The sequence below is a fragment of the Callospermophilus lateralis genome, chromosome 6, assembly GCF_048772815.1.
Source record: "Callospermophilus lateralis isolate mCalLat2 chromosome 6, mCalLat2.hap1, whole genome shotgun sequence".
Taxonomy (NCBI): domain Eukaryota; kingdom Metazoa; phylum Chordata; class Mammalia; order Rodentia; family Sciuridae; genus Callospermophilus; species Callospermophilus lateralis.
Genome location: NC_135310.1, coordinates 55,939,926 through 55,965,156, shown reverse-complemented (window position 1 = coordinate 55,965,156; position 25,231 = coordinate 55,939,926). Strand labels below are relative to the sequence as shown.

General features: G+C 42.2%; 1 protein-coding gene across 1 annotated transcript in view; it reads left to right on the top strand.

The window, feature by feature from the left end:
- The window catches only part of LOC143401871 (uncharacterized), a 136,378-nt gene that overhangs the window by 69,140 nt on the left and 42,007 nt on the right, over positions 1-25,231 (top strand). Inside the window, exons 23-29 of the mRNA XM_076859463.2 lie at positions 1,284-1,441; positions 2,608-2,719; positions 4,094-4,143; positions 4,487-4,663; positions 13,141-13,258; positions 14,490-14,655; positions 18,864-19,002. Of these exons, the coding sequence (XP_076715578.2) occupies positions 1,284-1,441; positions 2,608-2,719; positions 4,094-4,143; positions 4,487-4,663; positions 13,141-13,258; positions 14,490-14,655; positions 18,864-19,002 (920 nt within the window). The remainder of the gene's footprint in view (positions 1-1,283; positions 1,442-2,607; positions 2,720-4,093; positions 4,144-4,486; positions 4,664-13,140; positions 13,259-14,489; positions 14,656-18,863; positions 19,003-25,231) is intronic.

Here is a 25,231-nt window from a genome sequence, read left to right as displayed (position 1 = left end):
ATATACCGTTCATTGTGCCTCACAGCCCCATAACAAATGGAGCTGGAGATACTCATTTTCCTTTTTTTCTTTCCTACCCCTCCTTCCCTCCTTCCTCACCCCTCCCTCCTTCCACTTCCCTCCCTCACCTCTTCTTTCCTTCCTTCATAGCTACAGGTGCATGGCAGCATTTATTTAATTTTTACATATTTTTTGTTTGTCCTAATTAGTTATACATGACAGTAGAATGCATTTTGATACATCATACATAAATGGAGTATACCTTCTCATTCATCTGGTTGTACATGATGTGGAGTTACACAGGTCATGTAATCTTATGTGCATACATAGGGTAATAATGTCTGATTCATTCTACTATCATTCCTATCCCTATGCCTCCTTCCTCCCTCCACTCCCCTCTGTCTAGTCCAAAACACCAATATTCTCCTCCATCCCCATTGTGAATTATCATCCGCATATCAGAGAAAACATTCAGCTTTTGGTTTTTTGGGATTGGCTTATTTCGCTTAGCATAGTATTCTCCAGTTCCATCCATTTACCAGCAAATGCCATAATTTCGTTTTTCTTTAAGGCTGAGTAATATTCCATTGTGTATATACAGTTTCTTTATCCATTCATCTGTTGAAAGGCACCTAGGTTGGTTCCATAGTTTAGCTATTGTGAATTGAGCTACTATGTGGCTTCATCACTGTAATATGCTGATTTTAAGTCTTTTGGGTATAAACTGAGAGTGGGATGACTGGGTCAAATGATGGTTCTATTCCAAGTTTTCTGAGGACTCTCTATACTGCTTTCCACAGTGGTTGCACTAATTTTCAGTCCCACTGGCAATGTATGAGTGTACATTTTCCACCATATCCTTGCTAACATTTATTGTTGCTTGTATTCTTGATGAGTGGCATGGCAACATTTAAATCCCACCTCCATTTGCTTAGGTGCCCTGAGGGAATCTTCCAGATCTTGTAGCTGTGAAATCCATCAGCATTATTTCTTGAGAGGTTACTCCACATAGCACACTACTCCTAACCACTTTGTAGAATGGAGAATTTTTCTTATAGCACTTTAGACAACAGTAGTCTATTCTGAAAATAGTCCTCCTTAGTGCCTCACCCCTTTGTTGTGCAAAGTAGTATCTCTTTTCCTCTTCTTCCTCTCCCCTTCTCCTCCTCCCACTTACTCAGGCATATACTTGTGCTTGGGGTCAGTTGTGGCTGTGATGTAATTTTATAGGGAGCACTTACACATCTAACCAATTTAATTCACTGTGATTTAAAATATTTTAGGAAGTAAGTGCAGAACTGAAAAATCATGGCAGAATGAGTCCAACCAGAAGAAGAAATTCCAGAATTGTGAATGACACAGAAAGCTTACTGTTATCCCCAACTCCAAAAGTCCCAGATAACCTTACACACTCTTCAGAAAGATTTCAGAGGACCAAAAGGTATTGTACCTTACGGGAGGATTGTTTAAAATAATAAAATTATCCTCTTTTAATTCAGTTGATTATATTGTGTTATGGGATTGAAGAAGCCTAAACTCTCAGAGTAACTAGTATGTGTTTTATTTCTTTAAGAACCTCATATGAAGACCTGTGTGAACACTGGGAAGGCTCAGCTCCTTCTACTATACCCTAGTCTATGAAGGAAAGTCACCTGGTCTTAATTTAAGCCTCTTCTTTACTCTCTGTCCCTCTAACTCGGTCTCTCTCCTCTTTTCTCTTTCTCTTCCCTTCCTTCACTCTCTCCTCTTTCTTTGTATATCGTTCATACATTTTTTTAAAAAATATATCTTTGTTTATATATTTATTTATTTTTTGGTGCTGATTATTGAACCCAGTGCCTCATGCATGGGAGAGAAGTGCTCAGCCACTGAGCTACAACCCTATCCCTGTTTATACTCTTTTTGCAAGCAAGACAATAATAGGACACTCTAAAATTTCCATCTCTCTCTTAAATTGAGAAGCCCAGAACTTCCCTCCGTATTCTAACAAAGATTTTGCTATTGTTTATATAATAAGATGGTAACTGGTCACAGAGGCATGGTCTCCAGAGATATGTCTATAAATCAGGGATGGCCTGCTATATCTTGAATTCTTTTCACCATGACAAAGAAAGAATGATGCTTACATTCTGTAATAATTGTGATTACTCTGAGTATTTTATTGGAGCCATACAAGGACACTCACAAATTTAGACACTGGCAAATTTAGAATGAAAAAAAAAAAAAAACAGACAAAGCAACTCTACTACTCAAGATGCCACTGACTTGGCCAGAGTTCAAGTGCCTTCAGTCCACTTCCCCGATGTGTGGGTAGAAGATTAAGATCAGTGTGTTTAGTCAAGGGGACCCTTGGAGACCACTTCAGTCCAGGAAAAGGGCCAGGCTTGATGTTTGGGATCAAGAAGGGACGGCTGTCGTATGGTTTAGGCATTATATGTCTCCAAGAAGCCTGGAGCACATCAACATCTTTGGTGAACAATCAGAAACACTTGGAGCAAGAGAGAACCATGGAGCCCTCCTGCTGTGACACCCAGAACATGAGTTGTCCTTGTGTCACGTGTCCTCTTACCTCCCACCTTGGCTCAGATGCCTCTGTTCACTTCTCAGGGCTCCAGAGGCTTTTGTGTCTATTCAACTAGAAAAGGTGGGGCTGCGGGACATGATGCTGACCGCCTTTCACCTCAGGAAACAGACCATGGCCGGCAGAATGAACAGCCCTGTGAGTGCACAGAGATAAGAGCTCCCTACAGTTCTGGTCCTTTTGCATTTGAGCAAATAAAATTTCTGAACTTGGGTTCTGTGGCTTTCAACCTATTTGGATGGGACTATTGAAAATACAAGGAACCGATAAAGGAAATCCAATAGAAATCGAATAAATTTCAAGCAGGTTATAGTCAGGTTTTTAAAAATGCTTACAGTTTTTCAAGGCCACATTTTGTTTTGTCATTTTCTAATTGGGCTCATTTCAGCCCGTGCTTTGAAACATTTATCTACTCCTGAGGTAGGTTTTGGGTTTGGGTGGCTTAGGTAAGGTAGGTAAGGGCTCTGATACCGATTATCTTGGTTTTTGAGATACTTCCAACATGTTACTGTTTAAGAGTTTTCATACTACTCTAATCCGTTGAAAAATATTATAAAATTCAAACCTTTAGTTAGTTAAACCATTGCTTAATTTTGTGAATAGCATTTTATTATTCATTCATTTTGATGAGGAAATGATTATGCTCATGAATAGTTATGGTGGGAAATGAGGGGTTTATCTCTAGGCTTTGTCCTTACTTGTGACTAAAAAAAAAAAAAAAAAAAAAAAAAAAAAAAAAAAACCTTAAATTTGCCTAAACTACTTCTGCAAATGGGTATGATGAAGGCCAGACATTTTAACTACTGATGAATAATCATGGAGGCAGGGCCCCTTCTAATAAGCAATTCTCAAAAAATAGTGATAGAGTGAAAAGATAACATTAACTATCCTTCAGCATTATCCAACACCCACAGATCAGAAATAATTTATGCAATATAATGGTCAGTTAGTTTTGCTAGGATCTGGGATTTTAGCCTACTTGCATGTTCATAAGTTAGCCTGCTAGCAGAAGACACAAGACTTGCAGGTCAGAGCCAAAGAACTTTATTGCTTATAGCAGAGCAGGTAACATGAGTTCTATATTTGTGTCAGTTGTCTTTACCTCCCAAATCCCACAGGGACAACTAGGAGGAGCCTACACGTGCCCACTAGGTTTGCGTCATAGTTGAAAACACTAAGCTTGGGGAACCCACCTCTTTTATAGCAAGCCTGCTCATTTTCCTAGAAGGAGACATTAACTCATCCCTTAAGACAGCTCTCTGCAAACACAACCCTGAGAAATGTTCCAGGTAGAATGATCAGGACCTTGCATTCTTGACATACTTAGAAATATGCGTAAGAATAGAAGAGACACACAGAAGAGGGTATCCCAATAAGCTTACCCCCAGAACTGTCTCAGTTGTGTGGCCTTTTCCTGCTTAAAGTTGAAGTTTGTTTGTACACATGTACCAGGTTGGGTAGTGCTTATAGCCAACCATCTAATAGAAGAACTCTCATTTTCTTTTACCACAGGATGAAATTGGAAAACTCAAGAGGGATGTTATAATTGAATATTGTCAAAAGTAAGTATTGTATATGTGATAACACACGCTGATTTGTTCTGAATGCAAGAACCAGTAAGTGGTATTATGCAGAAATTCAGACAAAAAGTGAGGTTGGTTTTGTTTAAATAAACCACATGGCTATTGGATAAAATCAAGTTAAACTGACCTCTCATGCAAAGGACCAGGAGAACACTTTTAAACACTTTGAAGAGGTTCACACATCTGCTTTCGAGCAACACCACATGGAAATTTATTTTTGACACAGATGCTCTATTCCTCCAGGGAAGTAGATGCTGAAAATTTGGTGTCAAGGGAAACAAGTTGGATTTTCCTTTGGGACATCATCTCTTCTGACTTTCAGGTTTAACCGCCACATGTCTCACTATGCTCTTCGGAGTCAGATCATGGCACACTGTAATAGCCTGAGAGCCCTCCTGGAGGATTTTCCTACTATCAGGGATACCTTTTTCATGGTGGGGCAACCACAAGAAAAGAAGGGATCAAGTGACTCCAAGGAGGGCCTCAAAGCTGACCCCAGGTATGTAAAATCAGAGACAAAGTAGAGTTTGTCTTTCTACTTCCAAGGCCCCAACTTTCTCCAGGAAGAGGTGTGTTTAGTATGAAAATATTTTGCTGCTATTGTTTGGATCTTAAGTGTGTTCCAAAGGTCCAAGTAATAAAGGCTTGCTCTCCAGTGTCGCGTGGGTCCTAGGCCATGGGGGTATGAGCCAAAATACCTGAGAAAAACAACTTAGAAGGAAAGACTCATTTTGACTCACAGTTTCTGAGGTTTCAGTTCATGATCAGCCGGCTCCAAGGTATAAACATCATGGCAGAGGGCACAGCAGAGGAAGGCTCTTGTCTCATGGCAGCCACGAAGCAGAGATAGAAAGAGGGGGGAGGAAAGGGCTGGGGATAAGATATTCTCTTCCAGGGCACATCCCCAGTGACCTGTTTTCTCCAACTCAGCTCTGTCTCCTACAGTTTCACAATCTCCCAGTAATGCCATCAGATTATCAGTTCATTAACAGATTAATTCAATAGTGAGGTTAGAGCCCTCAAGATCAATCACTTTCCAAGAGCTTCACCTCTGAACCTTGCTACACTGGGGACAAGCCTTCAACATATGAGCCCTTGCAAATCCAAACCATAACAGGGATTTGCCCTTGAAAGGGATATGGAATCTTGATCTCTTCCTCTTTTTCTTTTGCTTCCTGGTCATGAGGTGAATAGTTTTGCTCCCCCAGGTGCTTCCAACAAGACTCACTGCCTCACCCAAATAACTGTTCATGGACCGAAACTTCTAGAACTGTTAAGCCTAAATAAACCTTTTCTATTTATAAGTTGTTTATCTTAGGTGTTTGTTAAGTAATGAAAATCTTACTGACACTTTTGCTCCTTTTACTGTACTTGACTTTGATAGTCTGGTCTAGAAGCACAAAAGAAAAAGTTTAGCACGCTGAGAAAAAAAGCATTTTTGTATTTGAATCCAAAAGAAGTTCATTGTTTATGAGCTGTTTGACTGCTTTTTTAATCAGTATAGTTTTGCTTTCTCCAGAGGGGCTCATTTTCGTTAGTCACAACCATTTACATAGCTAGCATGTAAAATAAGTCAACAAAAAAGTAAGTTTGATTTTGAGCTGTCTTAGATTCACATATTCTATAATAATAATATAATTATATAATAATAATCTAGAAGAAATACTCAGAAAAAACAATGATATGCCAGTGCCTTGGACAAATTAAGTGTCCTGTTTTCCTCTGGTGGGACAGACATACAGATACAGATGTAGATATAGGTATAGTGACAGAGCACAGGTGCTTCATATATTCTTATAAGGCTTTATCTGGTTTTCTGAATGATTTTAACTCAGCCTGCTTAAGAGTTCACCCCCACCCCCTTCCTGGATGGAGGAGTTAGCATACCTGAGCAGTTAGTAACCTCATTTCCTTAAAAAAAAAAAAAAAAAGGTGTGTGTGTGTGTGTGTGTGTGTGTGTTATATAGTATACAGTCTCCAAGGAGAAGCAAACACACCCTATAGGGTGAGCTTAACCTCTGCTTCTGTTTCTGCTTCTGGAGTTTGAGTAAAAGGAATACTAAAATATGATCATGGACTGGACAGATAGAAGGGATTTAAGAGATCATTTGTATCAGATCACTCACTCACGCACTCATTCATTCATTCATTCATGCATGCATGTGCTAGTCAACTATCATTTATTCCGTGTTTACTTAAATGCCAAGCACTGGCATTTACAGGATAAGTCATTGGTTCTGGCAATAAATTCCATCTAGTTGGGAAAAGCTGTGTAAACAAACAAGTAACTCCAGAGATAACACATTAGAGGTGTGTACAAAGACCTATGAGGGAATGTTTAACTACTCAGGGCCTCTGGAGGAATTCAAAGAGGAATGGACAGGAATGCTGGAGTTCCCCAAGAAAACGGAATGGTAGCGGCTAGACTAGAATGAAAGAGGTTGAAATCTTCAAGCTCTTGACTGACTGACAGCTGACCAGTCAAACAGTGGCCAGGTCCATCTCCATACTTATAAGGCGGATTAGTTTGTAGATAGCAGTGTTTTGTTCTATGAGCTCAGCCAATGCTTTCATTTGCATAGATTATAGGATTTACCTAATGGAAGAATGCATTTGAGAGAACAGTGGGGCAAAGATGCTATTTTTCTAAAGGGTTTGCCTGAATATCTGCTGCTCAGTAAGGTTGAAAAGCATTTTTGTCATGCAAAGTGTCATAGATAAAACCTTTAAGAGTTCTTAATTCCATTATTTTGTCGCCCTCTTACTTCATTGACCATTTATAAAGCTAATCTACATTTGAGATCAAACTTTTAAAGTTCTTTCCAGAAATCTAATCTGCTGCATTTGTGATTATGATGAAATGGGTTAGGAAGCCTATTTTTGTTTTTGATGTGTTTAATTTGCAGCAACCAAATAATGAAGTCAGGATGCAAAGAGGAGGAAAAAAATCTAACTTTTAGATCTTGCTCTATTTCTTTATTGTTTCTTGTAGGAGACTATGTTTTCTAAAGATTAAGGGAAACAGTCATTTACTCTGGAGAGCCTTTTACTCTGGTTGGTTGATGTGTGATAACATCAGGGTAGAACCTTGGGCCAGGAAGGTGTGAGCAAAATGGGTGACCAGTGGATGAGCTGTGACTGGTAGACTGTTTCTCCACTGAATCCTCTCCTTTTCCTAAACTCTCTGGATATTAATATGTCTCTTTTAATATACTCATTTATAGGAATATTTATAGGAGTATAGAGAAAGGAACTTCTTTCTTATGTGAAACTTTGGTAAAAGTACTATTGGATTCTTTCTAACTTCAAAGTCTGGTTCTATGCTGTGGGTACCTACTGATTTAAAAATAAGTAAATAAATAAACAAACAAATAAATGTATTGTGTAATTATAACAAAATACCTGAGGCAGTCTAACTTTATTTTTTAAAGAAATTTATTTAGCTCAAGTTTTGGAGGGCACGACACCAACAGCACAGTTTTGGTGAGGGCCCTCTCACAGCACCACATCATAGCAGGAGTATGTGTACGAGAAAGACCTTACATCAAAAAGCACAAAAGCAGCAGGGCATGGTGGTGCATGCCTGTAATCCCAGCAGCTTGGGAGGCTGAGGCGGAAGGATCATAAGTTGGAGGCTAGCCTCAACAATTTAGCAAGACCCTATCTCAAGATAAAAGAAAAATAAAAAGATCTGGGAGTGTAGTTCAATGGTAGAGCACCCCAGGGTTAATCCCTAGTTCTCTACAATAGGAAATGAAGACAGAGAGAGACTGGGGCCCTATAATCCCTTCAGAGGTGATACCCCCAGCAGACCTAAGGACTTCCCACTAAACATCACCTCCCAGTAGTACTGCCCTGAGGACCAGGACACATGAACCCTTAGGGAAACATACTCAAACCATATCCAAATCATAGCTGTGAGTCACAAGAAGGTGTCCCCGTAGAGAAAACCACAGCCTGGAGTTAGAATGTTTGGATTTTCCCCTAGCTCAGTCATGTGTTGAACTGAGGTCTTAGGCAAATCACTTATCTTGAAACTTGGGACTTTGGTTTCTTTCAAGTGAGGACATTGAAGCAGCTCTCTGAAGTTAAACACATTAGGAATCTTAGTGCTAAGGCATGTAAAGGATGATTCCAAGAAATAGGACTGCTGAGGAAAGACTTTCCAAAAGGGGCCAGTTTCAAGACAGCTTGTAAAGTGATAAATGGGATCATTAAGCGAAGTTAACTAGAGATAAGGGACAGAGTTGAGAGCAAGGGTCATGGAGGAAAGAGGCTCGCATCTCATTCACAGAATAACAGATTGGGCTACATTGAAGAAAAGTAAGTGTTATTTGAAATGTCAGTTCCAACAGTTTAGTGGCCCTGCTGAGGATTCTGAGACATTTCATGTTTGTGAGAGTGTGGCGATTGATTGGCAATGTCTGCCATGGTCCAGGAAAGACAGAAAGGTAGCCTTCTGTATGTGTTTGCCGTCCCTTGAAGAGCTCCAGAAGTTCTGTAGATTTAAAATGCTAAGATGCAACTTAATTCCTGGAAGGTTGTAAGGTACTGTATATAGTTTAGCAGAGACTCTGCCCTAAACCAGAGCTCCTGTAGAGGAGGAGCCAGAGGGATCTCTGTTCTCAGAAGTCCCTGGAGGCTTCCTTTCCCTTCATGACTCCAGAGGAGACTAGAATCAGAGGACTAGGATGACTCTCAGCCGCATTCCCAGGCATCAGCATTGGCTGCTAAAAGAGCAAAGGGAGCCCCCAGAGAGAACACTACCATTAATTGAACCCTTGCCATGTGACAAGCAGAGCCGCTGTCATCACATACAGCTACTTTGTGCAAATTAGAGGAAGACAGCCCTTCCTCTGGGGGCAGGTGTAGCTCCACACAAGGGTGCAGAGCCTGGCAGGAAAGGTACAGGCTGGCTCTTGGCCACTGCTGGTTGCCTGGAGGCACAATACATGGCGATGTTGGTGCCAAGTGCTTAGAACAATGTAATAGACAAGATCCTTGTCCAACAAGGGGAAAGAGACAGACAGCAACAGTGCACTGTGATAAAGAACAGAATAAAGTAAATGTTTAATGAAAGCATCACCAGGGAACAGGATTATCAGAAGGATTGGGGAAACAGGATGGGAACTAGGAGAGCTTCAGGGAAGAGGGATGCTTAACCCGGGTCCTGAGGGATGATAAGCTGGAAGAGCTGCATGGATAAAGGCACAGAAATGTGAGATGGTTTGTGGACCTCAGTGTGAGGACGGCGATGGGAAGTGGGACCAGATCCAGAACACTGGTGTTTGTCCTTCAGGTCACAGTAAGAAGGGGAGCAGGATGATTATCAGTGGCACTACTTAGGAAGTTCCTGAAATTGGATTAACCAGGAGGCTTAGGAGGTGAAATCAGTGAGGCCAGGAGCCAGACTGATGAGGGAGGAAGGAGTCTAGCATTTCCTCCAGAGACTCTGGCTTGGGCGAATAAAAGGGTAGCAGTGCCATCATTGTTTAATAGGCACAGAGTTTCAGTTTGGCAAGATTTTTTTTTCAAGTTCTGGAGATGGATATAGTATTGATGTGAATGTCCTTGGTACCATTGAACTATACACTCAAGAATGGAAAATGGCATTATATGAATTTTACCACAATTTTCTTTAAATGGGAAGCAAAGGGCAATGCTGAGATGTGGAAGAGATAATAAATCACAGCTCAGAAGCTTCGGCTGTCAGTTTCTTCCCGCAGTCTCCCAACAGTCCCAGGGGCTATCTATTCTGGATGCTCTCTGCTCCTTTGTCTTTCTGTTGTGCCAGGCTCTACCATCGTGTCATGTTTGCACATCCAGCTGTCTCTGGAATATAAGATCCTTGAGATGGTCTTTCATTTTATGTCCCAGGTGTGCCTCTCTGACTTTGACCCTGATGCAAAGGGAGGATGGGGGGTTGGGGAGGGGATGGGTCAGAAGGGAGTGAAGGGAGTTCTAGCCAGTGGCCTTTAGTTCAATCGCAAAATACCAAACTATGTCATCACTTACTGACAGGAACTGGTTATGGGGCTGAAAGAAGACTTGGAATTATTGAACAAGGAAATGGGCATGACAACTGATCAAAGGGGGAAAAAAAAAAAGGTTTGTCCCAGGGTGACATAGCTCAAGCTGGAAATCATTTTCTTGTTGGTGCATCAACATAATTAGTAGTGTGATTTCCTCCAGCTGTGTTTAGCAGTGTGCAAGTAGAAGCAGAAAGCTGAGGAGTTGGAAGGACCCACAGTTGGGGCTTTGCTAGGTAGATGGGGTATGAAGACAAAGAAATAGAGAATCAAAGGTGCAGGCAAGAGAGTAGTTCATGTAGTTCTCGGATGGTCAGATCCAGTCTGGGAAGGGAAGGGATTGAGGTCAGAAAAGAACTGACGACAGGAAAGGGAGGCCAGAGGACTGGGTGATGTCAAGGAACATATTTTATGGGGACAAGGAGATTTAATGGCACTGTATGAGGGAGAACGCTGGAAACGAAAGCTAAGGCTTTGGAAGTGAAATGGCTCGAGGGGATGATAAAGTCTAGGATGTGGCCCAGGAGTAGACAGCTGAGAGTAATTAAAGGTAATAGGGGACCATGTTGAGCAGGCCAGGTAGTCCATGGGCCATCCACAAGGGGGAGGGGCAAGGCTCCCTGTGGGTCTGAGAGTCAGGCTAATTTCCCTGCACCAACTCCTGAATCTTCTGCCATCTGCACTCTGCTCACTCTCCCCCACAGTCCTGAGCAATTTCATTCACTCTGCTGACAGTAGCTAAGGTCCATTTGCCAATGACTTCTGAATCCCCACAGCTCCAGACCTTCAGCTGGCTTCGCCTTAGCTGGTAGTGCCTCAGACCAGTTCAGTCAAGAAAGGCAAGAACTGAGCTCCTCGCCTCTTCTGCCCCAATCCTGTGTCCACTGTGTTAAAGGACCACACAATTTCTAACCCCCATCCCCAAAGCCAGAGTCAGGGCATTGTTTGTAGATTCTTGCTTTTCCTTATTCCTTAGACCCTAGTGATCCCATTACTTAAACCTTTCACATTTGTACTTAATTTCCATCCCATATCCATTGTCCATAGCCAGACTCAATGGGAGGGTCTCACCTTCTAGCGAGCACCTTGGAAATTATAGGGACATTTGTTGCCTTGTCTAATAATTGCCTATGAGAAATAAAATTACTTTGGGTCTCTTGGAGATATTCAGATGATCCTTCTCACTTATTGAAGCAAAATGTAGCTCATTTTAACTAAGCGCTGAATATTTTCAGTTTCAAATGTTCTGAAGATGAGAGTTGTTAGATCATTAAAACTCATCCTGAAACAAAGCATTGGCCTTATGTCTACCTTTCAAGTCTCAGGGTTTTAATCAGTTAACTCTCAGCTCAGGAATAAAGAACAGTCTTAGTTTGGAGAATTCCTTTTCTCAATAATGACATTCAGATTATTCCAGTCCTGAAACAAATCAAATCCAGCTTAATCCAAAAGAAACATTGAATATCGAAATTAAGAAGCCCAAAGGTCTGAGTCTCAGCCCAGGGGCCTGCGGGCCTTGGGCTGGCTGCTGCAACCCAGAAGTGTGACTGGACTCAGTCGGCCGCCTTGCATCACCTTGCATCTCTGGAGCTGAGGGCCCTGCACCAAGGGCTCATCTGTTATTCCCCTCCACGTCCACTGCTGACCCCAGGCGTCCTGGGTGGGGACGGTGTGGGAGGGAGGGCCTCCACCCTCACTGCACACTGCCTCAGCTGCTTGTCTCTGGGGTGGCACTAGTCTCTGGTCCTCCTACATACTCCTCAATTCTAGGCCATCCTCTCAATGCATTCAGGTTCCTAGTTCCTAGCCAATTTCTCTGAGAGCTCTATGTGCGTCCCTTGGCTCCCATCCACCCCTGGCCACAGATGCCAGACACCCCCACATTAGCATAATAACAACAAACTTTGTAAAGTACCACTACCTCTTTTTTTTTTTTTCTGGTACCAGGGATTGCACCCAGGGGTGCTTACTTAATCAATGAGCCACATCCCCAGCCCTATTTATTTTTTGTTTAGCCTTGATGGCACCAGAGCCATCCAAGTGGGCTTATCGGGGCTGCCTCACTTCTGAGATGACACGAAAACCAGGTCAGGAGACCACCTCCATCCTGGGGCTGTGGTATACAGTTCAAGAGCTTTCATCTGCATGAGAGTCGTAAGACAGGCAAAACCTAGCAAAATCTCTCTTACTGGTGTGTCCATTTATGGTGAAACTACAAAGAACAGCAAGGCACTCACTAGTGTTCATGTCAGGTGGTTGCTCTGGGGACCAGCAGGGAGGTATTCAAGGATGCTGGGCTTGTGTGAATCCCTAAGCCAGACATAGATGGATGGTGTGTTTGTGTGTAGGCCTGCAACGCTATAGAGACAGCAAAACTGCTGCCTAACAAGTGCTCAGTAGTTAGAGGAGAGCAGACAGGAGAAAGGAGAAAAGAAGACCAGACGCTGGGGAACCTGGCAAGAAACATGATGGACAGATGTGCACTTAAATCCTAACTCCATCTCTTAGGAGCTGGGTAGGCAGGACCTTCCTAACCTCTCAAAGCCTCAATTTCCTCAGCTGTGAAATAGGAACAAAAATAGATCCATCGTAAGGTTGTCAGAAGCATCAAGTGACCCAAAATGTGTTACACCCAGTATGGTGCCTGCGGTCTGATGCCTGCCCTTCCTTTCTTTTCTTACCACACCTTTCCTGCCCTCCATACCCACGCCTTCCTCCCACACAGCTCAGGCTAAAATCAGCCCAACTGCTCCTCTTCTGTTGAGTTGTTTATAAATAACTCTGGCCACTTGGGAGCCAGTGGAAAAGGAGGCTGCTGCCTCGGACTTGGAGGCTGGGCCTGTGGTGACAGTCATGTGTGGTCTGTGGGTGGTGGTCTGAACAGTTCAGGGTGCCTCTGGGTTAGAGGGAAATGCTCTGCTTCTGCTTCTTTCTTCTAATGCTGCAGGAGTTCTCAGCCCCGGCCTCCATGTTTGCTGTCAGCGGATGGAAAAGTCCTCCTCAATTTATGGTACATCCCCCATCCTTCCGAAGTGCTGGTTATGTTCAAAACTCTGCCAGAAAAGGTTTGTATTATTTCATGCACCAGAATGGAAACTGGCTATTTTTTTTTTTTATGTCTCATGTGAAGCACATTAATTGGAAAGAACATTTCTTGTTTTTTTCAAAGACATCTAATAGAAATCTTTTCACGACTAATACTTCTGACTACTTTATTTTAATTTTTCTAGAACCTTTTTATTTCATGAATTCTCTTTAGCCCTGGTCATTAATGAATATTAATTCAGGTTTCTGACATTCCTTATTAATCCTCAATTTCCTCCCAAATCCTTGAGTAAAACCCCACCTTTATGCCCTGAAGCTAATGAAAGGTTGGGTTCACACAGTAACTCAGCTGCTTACTGTTTTTTGAGGGGTTGCTCTATATACCTCACTAACTGATAAGATAAGAATATTGGTAATCATATAAAAAAGAAGTAAATATAGAAACTCATAAAACGTGTAAGCATTTGCCAAATAAAAGTGCAATGTTGGAAACGGTATTTCAGAAATATTCTGATTTTTCTTTGTAAGTGAAACCCTGTTTAGAGAAAAGATGTACGTTTTGCTTACAGGTATTCACTCAGGACAATGTTATGAGTTTGTTTGTGAGCCTTATTCATTGATGGTCATACAAATACATTTTGAAATATTCATGGCTACCAGTAACATTAAACAAAAAGAAACAAATTTCTTTAACCCCTCACAGGAGGGCCCTTGTCCCAAAACATATAATCCTGGCTTATGAATAGGTTTATTGTTTTCTTTCTCAGAAATTATTTCTATCTCAGATATTATTATACACTGTGAAAATGTTTATTTAAATGCAGTGGGCCTTCTGGACCACAAGTTCTGCATCGGTGGATTCAAAAATTCAACCAAGAACTAATAAAAAATATTCTTGTTCATGTGTACTAAAACATATAGTTTTTCTTTCTTGTCCTGATTCCCTGGACGACACAGCATAACTACTTACATAGCATTTAGATTGTATTAGGTGCTATAAGTACTCTAGAGATGATTTAGAATTTATGGGAGCATGCACTTGGGTTATATGTGAATACTGCTCCATTTTTATAAGGAACTTGAGCATCTGCACATTATGGCACCCACAGGGGCCCTAGAATCAATCCCCTGTGGATTCTGAGGGTTGACTACATGCATCTCGTTTAAAGATACGGTTCCCATCATTCTCAAATATTTCATATGCCTCTTAGAATCCTGAAACTTCTTTTCTTGTGCTGACTTTCCCCACAGGAAGCTTTTAGAGCCTTAACACTAACACTACAGCTGATGGCTCCCTTCCATGACATTGTGGCCTACCTTTTCAGTTTTGTTAAACTCGGCAATTGTCCAGCAGGCTTTGAATTTCCTGTAAGCCCTGATCCTTTGAGGGGAGACTGGGGAGGAACAGAGGACATTGGTAAGTGATAAATGATGGTTAAAATCACCTTCAATATTCAGTTGGAATTCTGCAATGCTCTTAATACTATGAAAGACAGAACTATAACATTTTTCTCACAAACAGCAATGATAAGAAAGGGCAAAGGAAAAGTCCCCTTATATACTGTCTCCACACTCATATTCACCTGAAAAAGCCGTGTGCACTAAGCCACAGAGCATACAAAGTCAGGAGGTGACCCAGGTTTGCACCCTGCCTCTGCTAATGGTTACTTTACTCCCTGGATCTGTGTTTATCCATCTATAAAATGGGGTGATAATGCCTGTCTCATAGAGATATTCTCTGGATTGAAGTCTGTATAACATTCTAGAAGGATGTATAAAGCCGCAGTAAAGATGAGTTTTGTCTCATTTTCTTTTCCTTCCTGTTCTTTGTGAACTCACAGTGTAAGGTCAGAGCTAAGGACTCATCGTTAAGAAGCTTGCAGACAGCCCCAGATAGGGAACAACCACCTGATAGTTCTGTGATAAGAATGATTGAGGCTGTAGTGTCATATGTCCCGCTAATCAGTGAACTCTAACTCCGCACCAGGTTATAAAATGTAGTATCTTACTAGGATGTTAAGATCTTACAAAATAGCATCTTGTAAGTGGGGTTTACCAGAAGCAGAGGAATATTAATCAATTAACAGCAGAATACTATTACATAGTATAAGTAGAGAAAGGCCTAAGAAATGAGGTAATAGGCCTATTTAAACCTAGAGGTTTTAAAACAAGTGTAATATGATCCGATTTTATTCCCCTTTGTGCAACACAAAAGAAATGTAGTCAACCATGGAGCTGGTGGCTGGTGGATCTGCATTGTGCTAATAGACAACAGACTTTGTAAACATTGTCATGTGGGACACAGAGAAGGACATGAGTGGTGATCTGGGAAGAAGATGGACACTCATCTGAGGAGAGGCAGCACGAAGAGGGATGGTGAACAAGGGTGGCGTTGGTGTCACCTCAGCAAAAGACTGCAGAATTGTTGCAGACAATTTTGATAAGCTCTCAAAAGAACTAGCAAGTCTTTGAGATAAGCATCAAAAGATTAGAAAGTTTCCAAAGCACTCCAGATCTTTTCCTACTACTGTGGTTCTGTTGCCCTGGTAGGGACTTTCTGGGAGGCTGTGTGTGCTGAGCCTCCCATAAGGAGTAGGAGAAAGGAAGTGGGCCACAAAAAAAAAAAAGTCCTTCCTGCCCTGCAGATGCAGAGGCCGTAATTACATGGAGATAAGATAGAAGCAGAGAGAGCAGGACCTTGTTTCCAAGTGAAGTCCCAGCACAGGAAGTCCTTGAGCAGTTGGGAGCAAGGAGTGCCCAAGGAGATCCTGTAGGAAGATGATCTGGGGGCCTTTGTCCCAACCTGTGGAGGAGTTGACTTGGATCAGAGGAGAAAACAGGAGGGACAGTCCCAGCAAGAGAAGGAAAGGACTCAGGCCAAGGTGGCAGGCAGGACTGCTCATGGCCAGAGAAGTGAGCCTTCTGGGCCACCAGTATCCAGTGTTTGGACTTCAGGATGAGAGAGATTGATCTCTTGCTACTGACATGCTGTAAACCTGGAAATCATGGAGATAAGTGGGGCTCCGGCTCTGCAAGATGTTCAATTAAAGATGCGCACCTTGGCATGTTCAAAGTAAAAGTGTTTGTGCTCCAGGGAAAACGTTCTGATTTGCTAAAAATAGAAAAAGTGCATATTGAATTGAAAGAGAGAGAGAGAGAGAGAGAGAGAGAGAGAGAGAGAGAGAGAGAGAGAGTGAGAGATCCCATACCAAGATAATCATCTTTTTTAAAAGGCTGGGCTAATTAGTTCCTGGCCTGATTCCCAGACGAGGCAGGGAGAATGAAGGTAAAAGATGAAGTGAGAATCTGTTCCTTTTCGGAGCTATTTGGAGGTAGATAAAATGACTTTTGTGGACATGAATGCTTTAAAATATTTTTTAAAGGGATACTCAGGATTTTATCTTTTGGTCCTCTGAAAGAAGCAACTTTTAGATGCTGTGGACCACTGTGGATCCTGCCAAATTCTCTCCTTCACTGACTCCTTTTGGAGTCAGTGTGAAACAGGATGTAATCAGAATGTGGGAGTTGACACTGAGATTTCTTTGTAAAGGATTAGGAGGCCAATTAGAGCCCACATATGACACACTGAATTTAGGATTTCAGGAACTCTCAAGATAAACCAGGAACAAAGAACACTGGACTCTTGAGTCTTCATGGAGTGACAGGGATACTGTGATTGCCCAGGCTGGCTTCAAACTTTCAATCCTCCTGCCTCAGCCTCCTGAGTTGCAGGGATTACAAGTGTGTGCCACCACACCTGGCTCAGAGTGAACATGTAGTCCCCACATCCCCAATTGTATTTTAATAATAATTCCACATATCAGCTAAAAAAAAAAAAAAAAAGCAAGTTTTTGTAACTATTTTGCTGAGAAGTGATCACATGCAAAAGGGTATAAACAGCACAATAGTGGAAATGGTAAGAGGAAAATCACCTATCATCCATCCAATCTCACAAGCAAAATATTTTTATTTCTCTTCACTCCCACCTAACCCTTGCTCAAATATATTTTACATTTACATATTATAGCATTTTAAAGCATGTGCAATTTTATATTCTTCTTTCCTCAATGTCACTCTAGAGGATTATAACTGTTTCCCCCTGGTCACCATTTAGCCTGACAAGAGTATATATTTCTTGTAAACCAAACACACTAGGCCCTGAGCAAATGAGGCTCACCTCAACCGTGACCACCAGGGGTGGGTCAACAAATGACCTCCCCTCCTCCCACCAACTCCCACAAAAGTTCTTGCATTATTTTCTCTAATGCCAGTCTTCTTTTGGTAGACACTTCTATTCAGCCCAATAGGACCATCAGATTTAGAGGAATCATAAGAAAAATCTGATGCTTGGACTCAATTATTTGGTGGCTGGAAAAAAAAAATAACAACCCTAAAATCATTTTTCTGTTGTGTGTAAAATACCAAATGGATATGAAATCTATAGTGCTCATCTTTTCCTACAGCCAAGAGAATGCATTGCAAGTATCAATGACAGTTCTCAGCCCTGGATCTGCCCAGATTGAGCCATCATAGAGAGCTTCCTCACACCCACAGTCCTCCACTTTCCTAGTGGGTAAAAGCAGGAGGAGGCCCATCAGGTTAGGAACATGGCGGCTTGGGTCTGGATGAGCTGCCAAGGTAGGGCAACTCCAGCAGGGCCCTGTGGGTCTTCCCTGTTACTCCTGCTTTCAGCTGCCTACTGAGGGACAGTGATCAATTTCCTCAGTCCTTCTTCCCATTACAGGGATGTCCTGTCAGGGTAGAGAGCTTTCACTCTCCTCACAGGGAGTTGACAGCATTTTATATCAACTGACATTCTGGTAGCCCTGAAAGTGTGGGCCTCCCCAAAGAGCTCATTATTTTTTTCTGTGTTCTCCCATTCTGTGTGATCAGCTCTTTCCCTGTCCCAATGTCAGAAATCCCCGGATGCAGGCCAGGTTCCTCACTTGGCACTGAGTGCTTCAAAGGGCCCTTAAGCCAAACTTCCATCTAAAATATATATGGACGTATTTATATGGAACCTACTCCTGTGGTAGCCAAGTAGAGGTCTTTCACACTTATCCCTAAAATGGCTAGAATCCTCTGGAAAGGTATGTATGTGTGTCTGTATATATGTGTATATGTATATATATGCATATTTTTCTTTCTTGCTTTGAATGGCTTTGACTCTTTTTTAGTCCATGAGCTAGTGACTGAGAAGGCTGATTTGGATGACATGGCAATGAAAATAAGAGCTAGTTTATAATTTATAATAATTTCAAGTTCCTGATGGATATACTGAGGACTGTACATTCCCATTGCTTGTAATTTCTTCTTTTCATTCTATGGAGACCATAGCCTTGTAAGTTTTAAACTTTCTTTCAACAGCACGTTCTTACTGTGCTAAAAAGCAAAGCCAGTTTTTATCTTTCCAAGGGAGGAAGGAAGGAAGGAAAGATAAAGGAGACCTTAGGTTCTGGAGCACGATGCTTTGCTGACCTTGCAAAACATATAATTAGTACATCCACCAACAAAGAAAGGGAAGGCTGTTCAGGTGACAGGTTAACTTTGAGGAGTAGAATGAAGGTTCCCTAGGTTAGCAATGGTAGCCTATATTTCATACTGACTCAAACGTCCATCATCTAGGGTCTGAGCTTCAAGAGCTGCAGATAATGCTTGACAGCCTCAAGAGCCCCCAGGACCCGACCCAGGTGGCCCAGGCCCTCCTCCTCCGCAGGGATGTTATGTTTCTGCAATTCGATGCTGCAGTGAGGCATCTCATCCGGTAAGGGCTGGAGAGCTATTCTTGCCTAGTAACTTCTGCTGGGCAGGTGTGACCATCTAGGGAGGACTCACTTGGCAAGATTAGATAATGAGCTTAAAATAGCCTGGGGTGCAACCAGATCCAGAATGCTTGCTACAAAACATGTCCTGCTGTGAAGGCTACCCCTGCAGAATGTGTTCTAATTTTCTCCTTCTTCTCCTTCTTCTTCTTTTTTTTTTTTTTTGGTACCAGGAGTTGAACCACCAAGTCACATCCATCCCAGCCCTTTTTAAAATATTTTTTTACTAGAAACAAGGTCTCGCTGAGTTACTTAGGGCCTTGCTAAGTTGCTGAGGCTGGGTTTGAACTCACAATCCTCCTGCCTCAACCCCCTGAGTTTCTGGGATTACAGGTGTGTGCCACCATGCCCGGCTTAATATTCTTTTTTTTTTCTTTGTTCTTTTTAGATATATATGACTATAGAATGTATTTTGACATATTATACATACATGAAGTATACTTCATTCAAATTCTTGTAGTTGTACATGACGTGGAGTTTCAGTGGTGTTGTATTTTGATTTTATTAAACTTAATTCCAAGGCAGTTTATATAACAACTCCTGCTTTCACTGTTCAGGCTGTTTTATTGGGAGTAAAATTTTTATACTTCTGAAGATTATTTCTAAGAGTCTTATTTAGTTTTTCCAACTTTTATTTATCTTTCAAAGGGACAGAATTTTCACTGCATTTCTGAAGTTAATGGAATTGGCTAATGGAATTAAATTTATAAATAAACAAATCTACTTCTGTTTTTGTAGTAAATATCATGTTAAGTACTCTGAATTTAAAAAAGAATGTTTTATTTGTCTCCTTAATCATAATTCTGATGAACTTTGGATTGAGTTTAGATTAAGATTTACAATGTTTTTAGGTTAAATTTTATATGGGAGGGAAGAGATTCGGACCTGAGCATTTCTGCTCATTCTTTCTTTCTTTTCTTTTTTAAAAATCTTTTTTTAGTTGTTGATAGATCTTTATTTTATTTAATTATTTGTGGTGCTGAGAATTGAACCTAGTGCCTCACACATGCCAGGAAAGTGCGCTACTACTGAGCTACTGCCCCATTCCTCTGCTTATTCTTAAATCGTCAAAATTTATTAACTTCTTTTGATTAATTCCCCCATGTGAGTATTGAGGGGCTCTGCCCATAGATTACAACTGTTTCCCGTCATTAGCATTGGGCATCCATCAAGAATGGAAATGTGACAATTGTACTGAATGAACTATATTTTTTCTGCTTTTTTTTTTTTTTTTAAACTCTGCCAGAGAATTTGTATTTAGGATGTAATTTCAGCAGGACCAAAAAAAAAAAAAAAAAAAATCGCATGAATGTCTCCATATTAACAAATAGCTCCTGAGCTGCAGCTTAGTGAAGCAGGTAGACTTCACTAAAGGAGAGCCCATTCCATAGGCCAAGGTCAACCTTTGTAAGGGATTTAGTTATAGTGAAGAAACAGAAATATCCCCCCAGAAGTCCTGCTTGGGTTCCAGCCTCAGAAGATTCAGTCTGGTCCTCTCTTCCCAAGGAGCCATTCTGTCCCGTGCCATTGCTTTGCCAGGGCTTGCTCTGTCCTGGCACACTCCTTCCACAGAAATGGAGGGCACTGGGTCCTGTATCTTTTTTCAGCATCTTTCAGAGGGAACCACCCAGGTGGCTCACATACCCCTGTGGGCCCTCATTTGTTGCATTTCCCTGACCTCCTTCTTTAGAGCTCTTGGGGTTGTGTTTGGAATTGCACAGCCAGGAAGCAGCAGGTGACAATTAGAAGCTTAGGGTGTTTCCCTCCAAAGCCTGAGAACTAAGCTGGATTCTGAGCAGCGGCCTGAGTAGAAAAGGGGACTCCAAAAAGAAGGCAGGAAACAGAAGAGAAAGAAAAGCAGAAAGATAAATGTCATCACTCTGGGTCATTTTACTTAGCACTGATCCTGCAAACAAGGGAAAGTCCTTAAATAATCAAAAGAGATTAGAAGCTTGGGGAAGTTCCCTGGCCCTCCCCAGAGCTCAGCAAGACTGAGCAAATAAGACTGTTTGCCTCAGGAACTTTCTGCCTATGTAAGCTGATGTCTTTTAGAGTTTTAAAAGAACTGAACTCTTACCTGGAATGAGAACAACACATGCTTCCATGGATTGAGGGGAGAGGAAAGAGGATATGACTCAAGGACAAAAGGACAACAGCCCTGTAGAGTCACCAAAAATCTGACTCTCATTTCTCTCAACTCTATTGAGTTGCCCAATGGACACGTGTTTCTAAGCACAAAACACTTCCCCCTTCCCCTGTGGACCTGCTGTCTGCCAGCTTGGGCAAAGGTCTGATGAAAATTCATCCTATCCACTAATGGGTTGGAATCCCACTGTCCAGGGCTCATCACTGACCTCTGAGCATGACCACCAACCTGCAGGGGTATTTACTAGCTAATTCAAGAAATGCCTGAGGGTTGAGCTTATCTGTGATGCCAGGTAAAACAATCATTCTTGTTGAAGGGAAATGCTAGGATAGTGCTGCAGTTCTAACCAGTCTCATTTATTTAGGTCAGGAATTGGCAAACCAGTGCCATAGTTTCCTGCCTGTTTTTGCATGGCCTGTAGGTTAAAGATGGCTTTGGCATGTTTAAATGGTTGGAAAAAAATAAGTAGGAAAATAATATTTATGACACATGAAAATTATATGGATTTCATACTCCATGTCCATATGTGAATTTTTACTGGAATAAAGCCATGCCCATTTATCTATGGGTTGTCTCTACTTTGCCACTACAATCACAGAGTTGAATAGTTGCAGTAAAGACCATAGGGTCCACCACAAAGCCAAAAGTATTTATTATATGGACCTTTGAACAAAAATTTGCCATTCTCTGATTTGAAGGATGGAATTCCTTTGCAATTCAGGAATAGAGGGAGGAGAAAAATTCCTTCAAAGTTACCCATAGAACGGAATTAAATATGTGGCATGGAAAGTGCCTCTGGTCAGAATGTACTGCTGATGCTCTGAGTGATTAAGGGAAGAAGGAAAAACTGAAGAAACCCTGAAGGCGTTCTCACTTCCTGTCGCAAGCCGGCTCTGGAGGGCCTCAAGGGCAAGCCACAGAGTAGCACAAGCCTCTCAGTCCTGGACTGTGGCTGGTTTCTCTTGATTTTAAAATTTATTCTTATTTTCATGCTTGCCTAGTTGAAGTGTCTCTAAACACTTATGATGCTAAGTTGTGTCTCAGGGTCATCTGGGAGTTTCTGGGAGACATGCAGAAGGCCTCGTGGGAGCTAGGTCTAGCTCTTGGCCTTGGCCACAGTGTCCAGTATCTAAGAACCAAAGAGCCATAACTTTTTCTGGCTTTCTCAGCACCATTCTGCAGGTTATGCTGACTCTTTGCCTCCAGGAAAACTCCAGCATGTGCCCCTTGAGTTAGCTGTTCCTATGGCCTGAACCAGCCTGCCTGAGATCACACTGTGGGGGGCTGTCACACAGGAGCCAGTTGGTAGTTGTCCCTCTACTGCTTAGGGACAGTATGGGGAATTTAGGTATTTTAGTGAGCTGTGGGGAAACCTGGCTTTACTAAAGCCTGGTTGTGGCAGGTGCACAAGCAGAAAGTCAGCCTTTCATTCCTATGGCTTCCCATAGCATGCCTAACTTGCCCAGGGTCACACACACAGCTTATTGTGGTTGAATTTGTATACTTGTAGTCTGTGTGACTCCAATAGCCCTGTGTCTTCCTTCATATCATATTTCTTTTTCCCTTCCTGCAGCTCCAGAGCTTGGGCTGGAGATTGACATAAATTGACTTAAAAATAGGAAAATACTTAATAGATGTTTGGTGGAAAATCTTTCAATAGAGAGAGAAGACAACAAAAAAAGGATCTAGTACTAAAGATGTTAAGTATCATCTTGCTATTCCTTTATGTAGCATCACATTGAATAGTTCTCAAATAAGCAGTTCTAGTAGAGTGGGGGTGAATCTTAGGAAAGATCATGATAAGAATTGAGAGAGCAAGGAAGCATAATTCACTATTTGATCAATGGTGTGGCCTATAATCTGGCTTGAGTCTTTCTAGAGAGTGCATCAGACTTGATTCAGTAGCTCAGAATGACAGTCACACTCATATCTGAACTGTATTGATAATTTTTTCTAATAATCTCCAAGTATCTATGTGTTAATAGACCTAATGTATTAGTTCATTTTTATTGCTGTATTGAAATACCTTAGGTTAGATATTTTATAAAGAAAAAAAGGTTTATGTAGCTTATAGCTCTGGAGGCTCAAGGGCATGACATCAGCTTCTACTTGGTTTTGGTGAAGCCCTTGTTGTGCATGGTATCACAGTGGCAGGAGAGATCACATCACTAGACAGGAAGTCAGAGAAAAAATATGTTAATGCCTTCAGAAGACACACCACAATGACCTATTGACCTCCCACTAGGCCCACTTCTCAAAGGTCCTACCATCTCTTTTCATTGCCACACTGGGGCCCAAATTCCAACACTGAAACTTTGGGGGACACAGTTAAACCAAATCCAAACCTTTTCAGCTCGTATGAGCACAAAGCTGTGCCTGAGGCTCTAGATTTCTGCCAAAAATTGTGATCACTTCTGGCAATTGTTCATTTAAAAGTTGTGAACAGATTTGCTAGGATAAGAGAGCACGTCAAAGAGTAGGCAAGTAAGATGTGAACAGAGGACCCAGAGGAAGCTGGGACAGAGAGAAGGCTGTGGATTGGTGGCAGAGATGGACAGGAATGGCATGAGAGGAGCCATGTGGGGAGAGGTTGGGCCAGGATGCTCTGCTTCTGTGCTCTTGATGGGAGCCTGTTTCTGTTAGAATGTTCTGCTTTTGGACGCCATCATTTTAAGCAAGCACACACACTGAGAGGTGTGTGTGTACCAAGTGCATTGGGAGTTTAGAGGGAGGTCACAAGCAGCTCTGCCTCACTGGGTTCTATTGGGCTGGAAGGTCAGAGCCTGTGTGGGACTCTTGCTTACATCTCAAACAGTCCCCAGCACAGCACCTTGACACGGGGTGCTTGATAGACCAGTCACATGGGTGTTGAGTAAATCATGGGTTCCTCAGCAGGGCCCATTGAGTACCATGAGAAAAGAAGCAGAAGAAAATGTTTATATATCCTTTGGGCAACTCCAAGGTCCATCTCTGAGCTATCATGATAAATCAGTAGGTTTAGGGCCAGGGATATAGTTCAGTGGCAAAGCACATGAACTGCACACAGCCTTGGCATGCATAAGGCTGTGGGTTCAATCCCTAGCAAACCCGCCACAAAAAAACCCACAAATCAGTAGTTTTATCCATTGTCTCAGTACTCAGATATTTATTATTAATACTCATTAACATATAAAAAGAGTTTTTACACTAGTGTGATTGTTTAGTGTGCAAATAATGAGCTCCTTTCATTTGCCTTTGAAGTCTCTACTTCTGCTGATGGCAAAAACATTAAACTTGTCGGTACCATGTCATTGAGTCATGGTTGATAATTAAAAGTGGTCATCTTGAGATTTAAAATCAATTGATTCAAAGTTCTTCCCCTCTTCTTTTGTTTTAATGGCCTCCTACTCACCTGTTGGTGAGGGAAGCTTCTTCCCTGTGGTGATGGCCGAACAGGAGACACCCAAGAGTGGGCAAGGGAGATGGACGGCAGTTTATCAGGCATGTGTACCCACAGCCCAGGAACAGAGGCCCTGTAGGCCACACAGGGCCACAGAGTGAATGGGCAGGGCCTGTGGGAGGCAGGCTCTGGAGCTCCCAGAGGGTGTGGTGCTCCCTGATTCCGGCAGGAGGCTTTGATTGGTTTGTTTGAGTAATTCCACATGCTGGCAGGAAACCGAAACTGCTACTCGGGGGATAAGCAGGAGGTGCACCTGGTGCCTTTGATAAGGAGGGCTATTTGACAAGGGGGACTTTCTCCTGGGAGCAGAATGGGAGGGGACCTTGTGGTTAGGCCATTTGAGGCCCTTCTGATTTGCCAGATGTCAAGGTAGCACGTAATATCGGACCTTAATTATAGGCTGCCTCACACCACACCCTTCTCCTTCTTCATTTCCCCTCAAAGGTGATCTGAGTTCTTGGGGCTGCTTATAAGTCATCCTGGCAGTTGGGGAGAAGGAGCTACCTCACCCATCTCTGTGTGTGTGTTAGCTGGTCTGCTCTCAGACTCTTCTGTTGGCCCACTGTTCAGCGCCCTTCCTGGACAC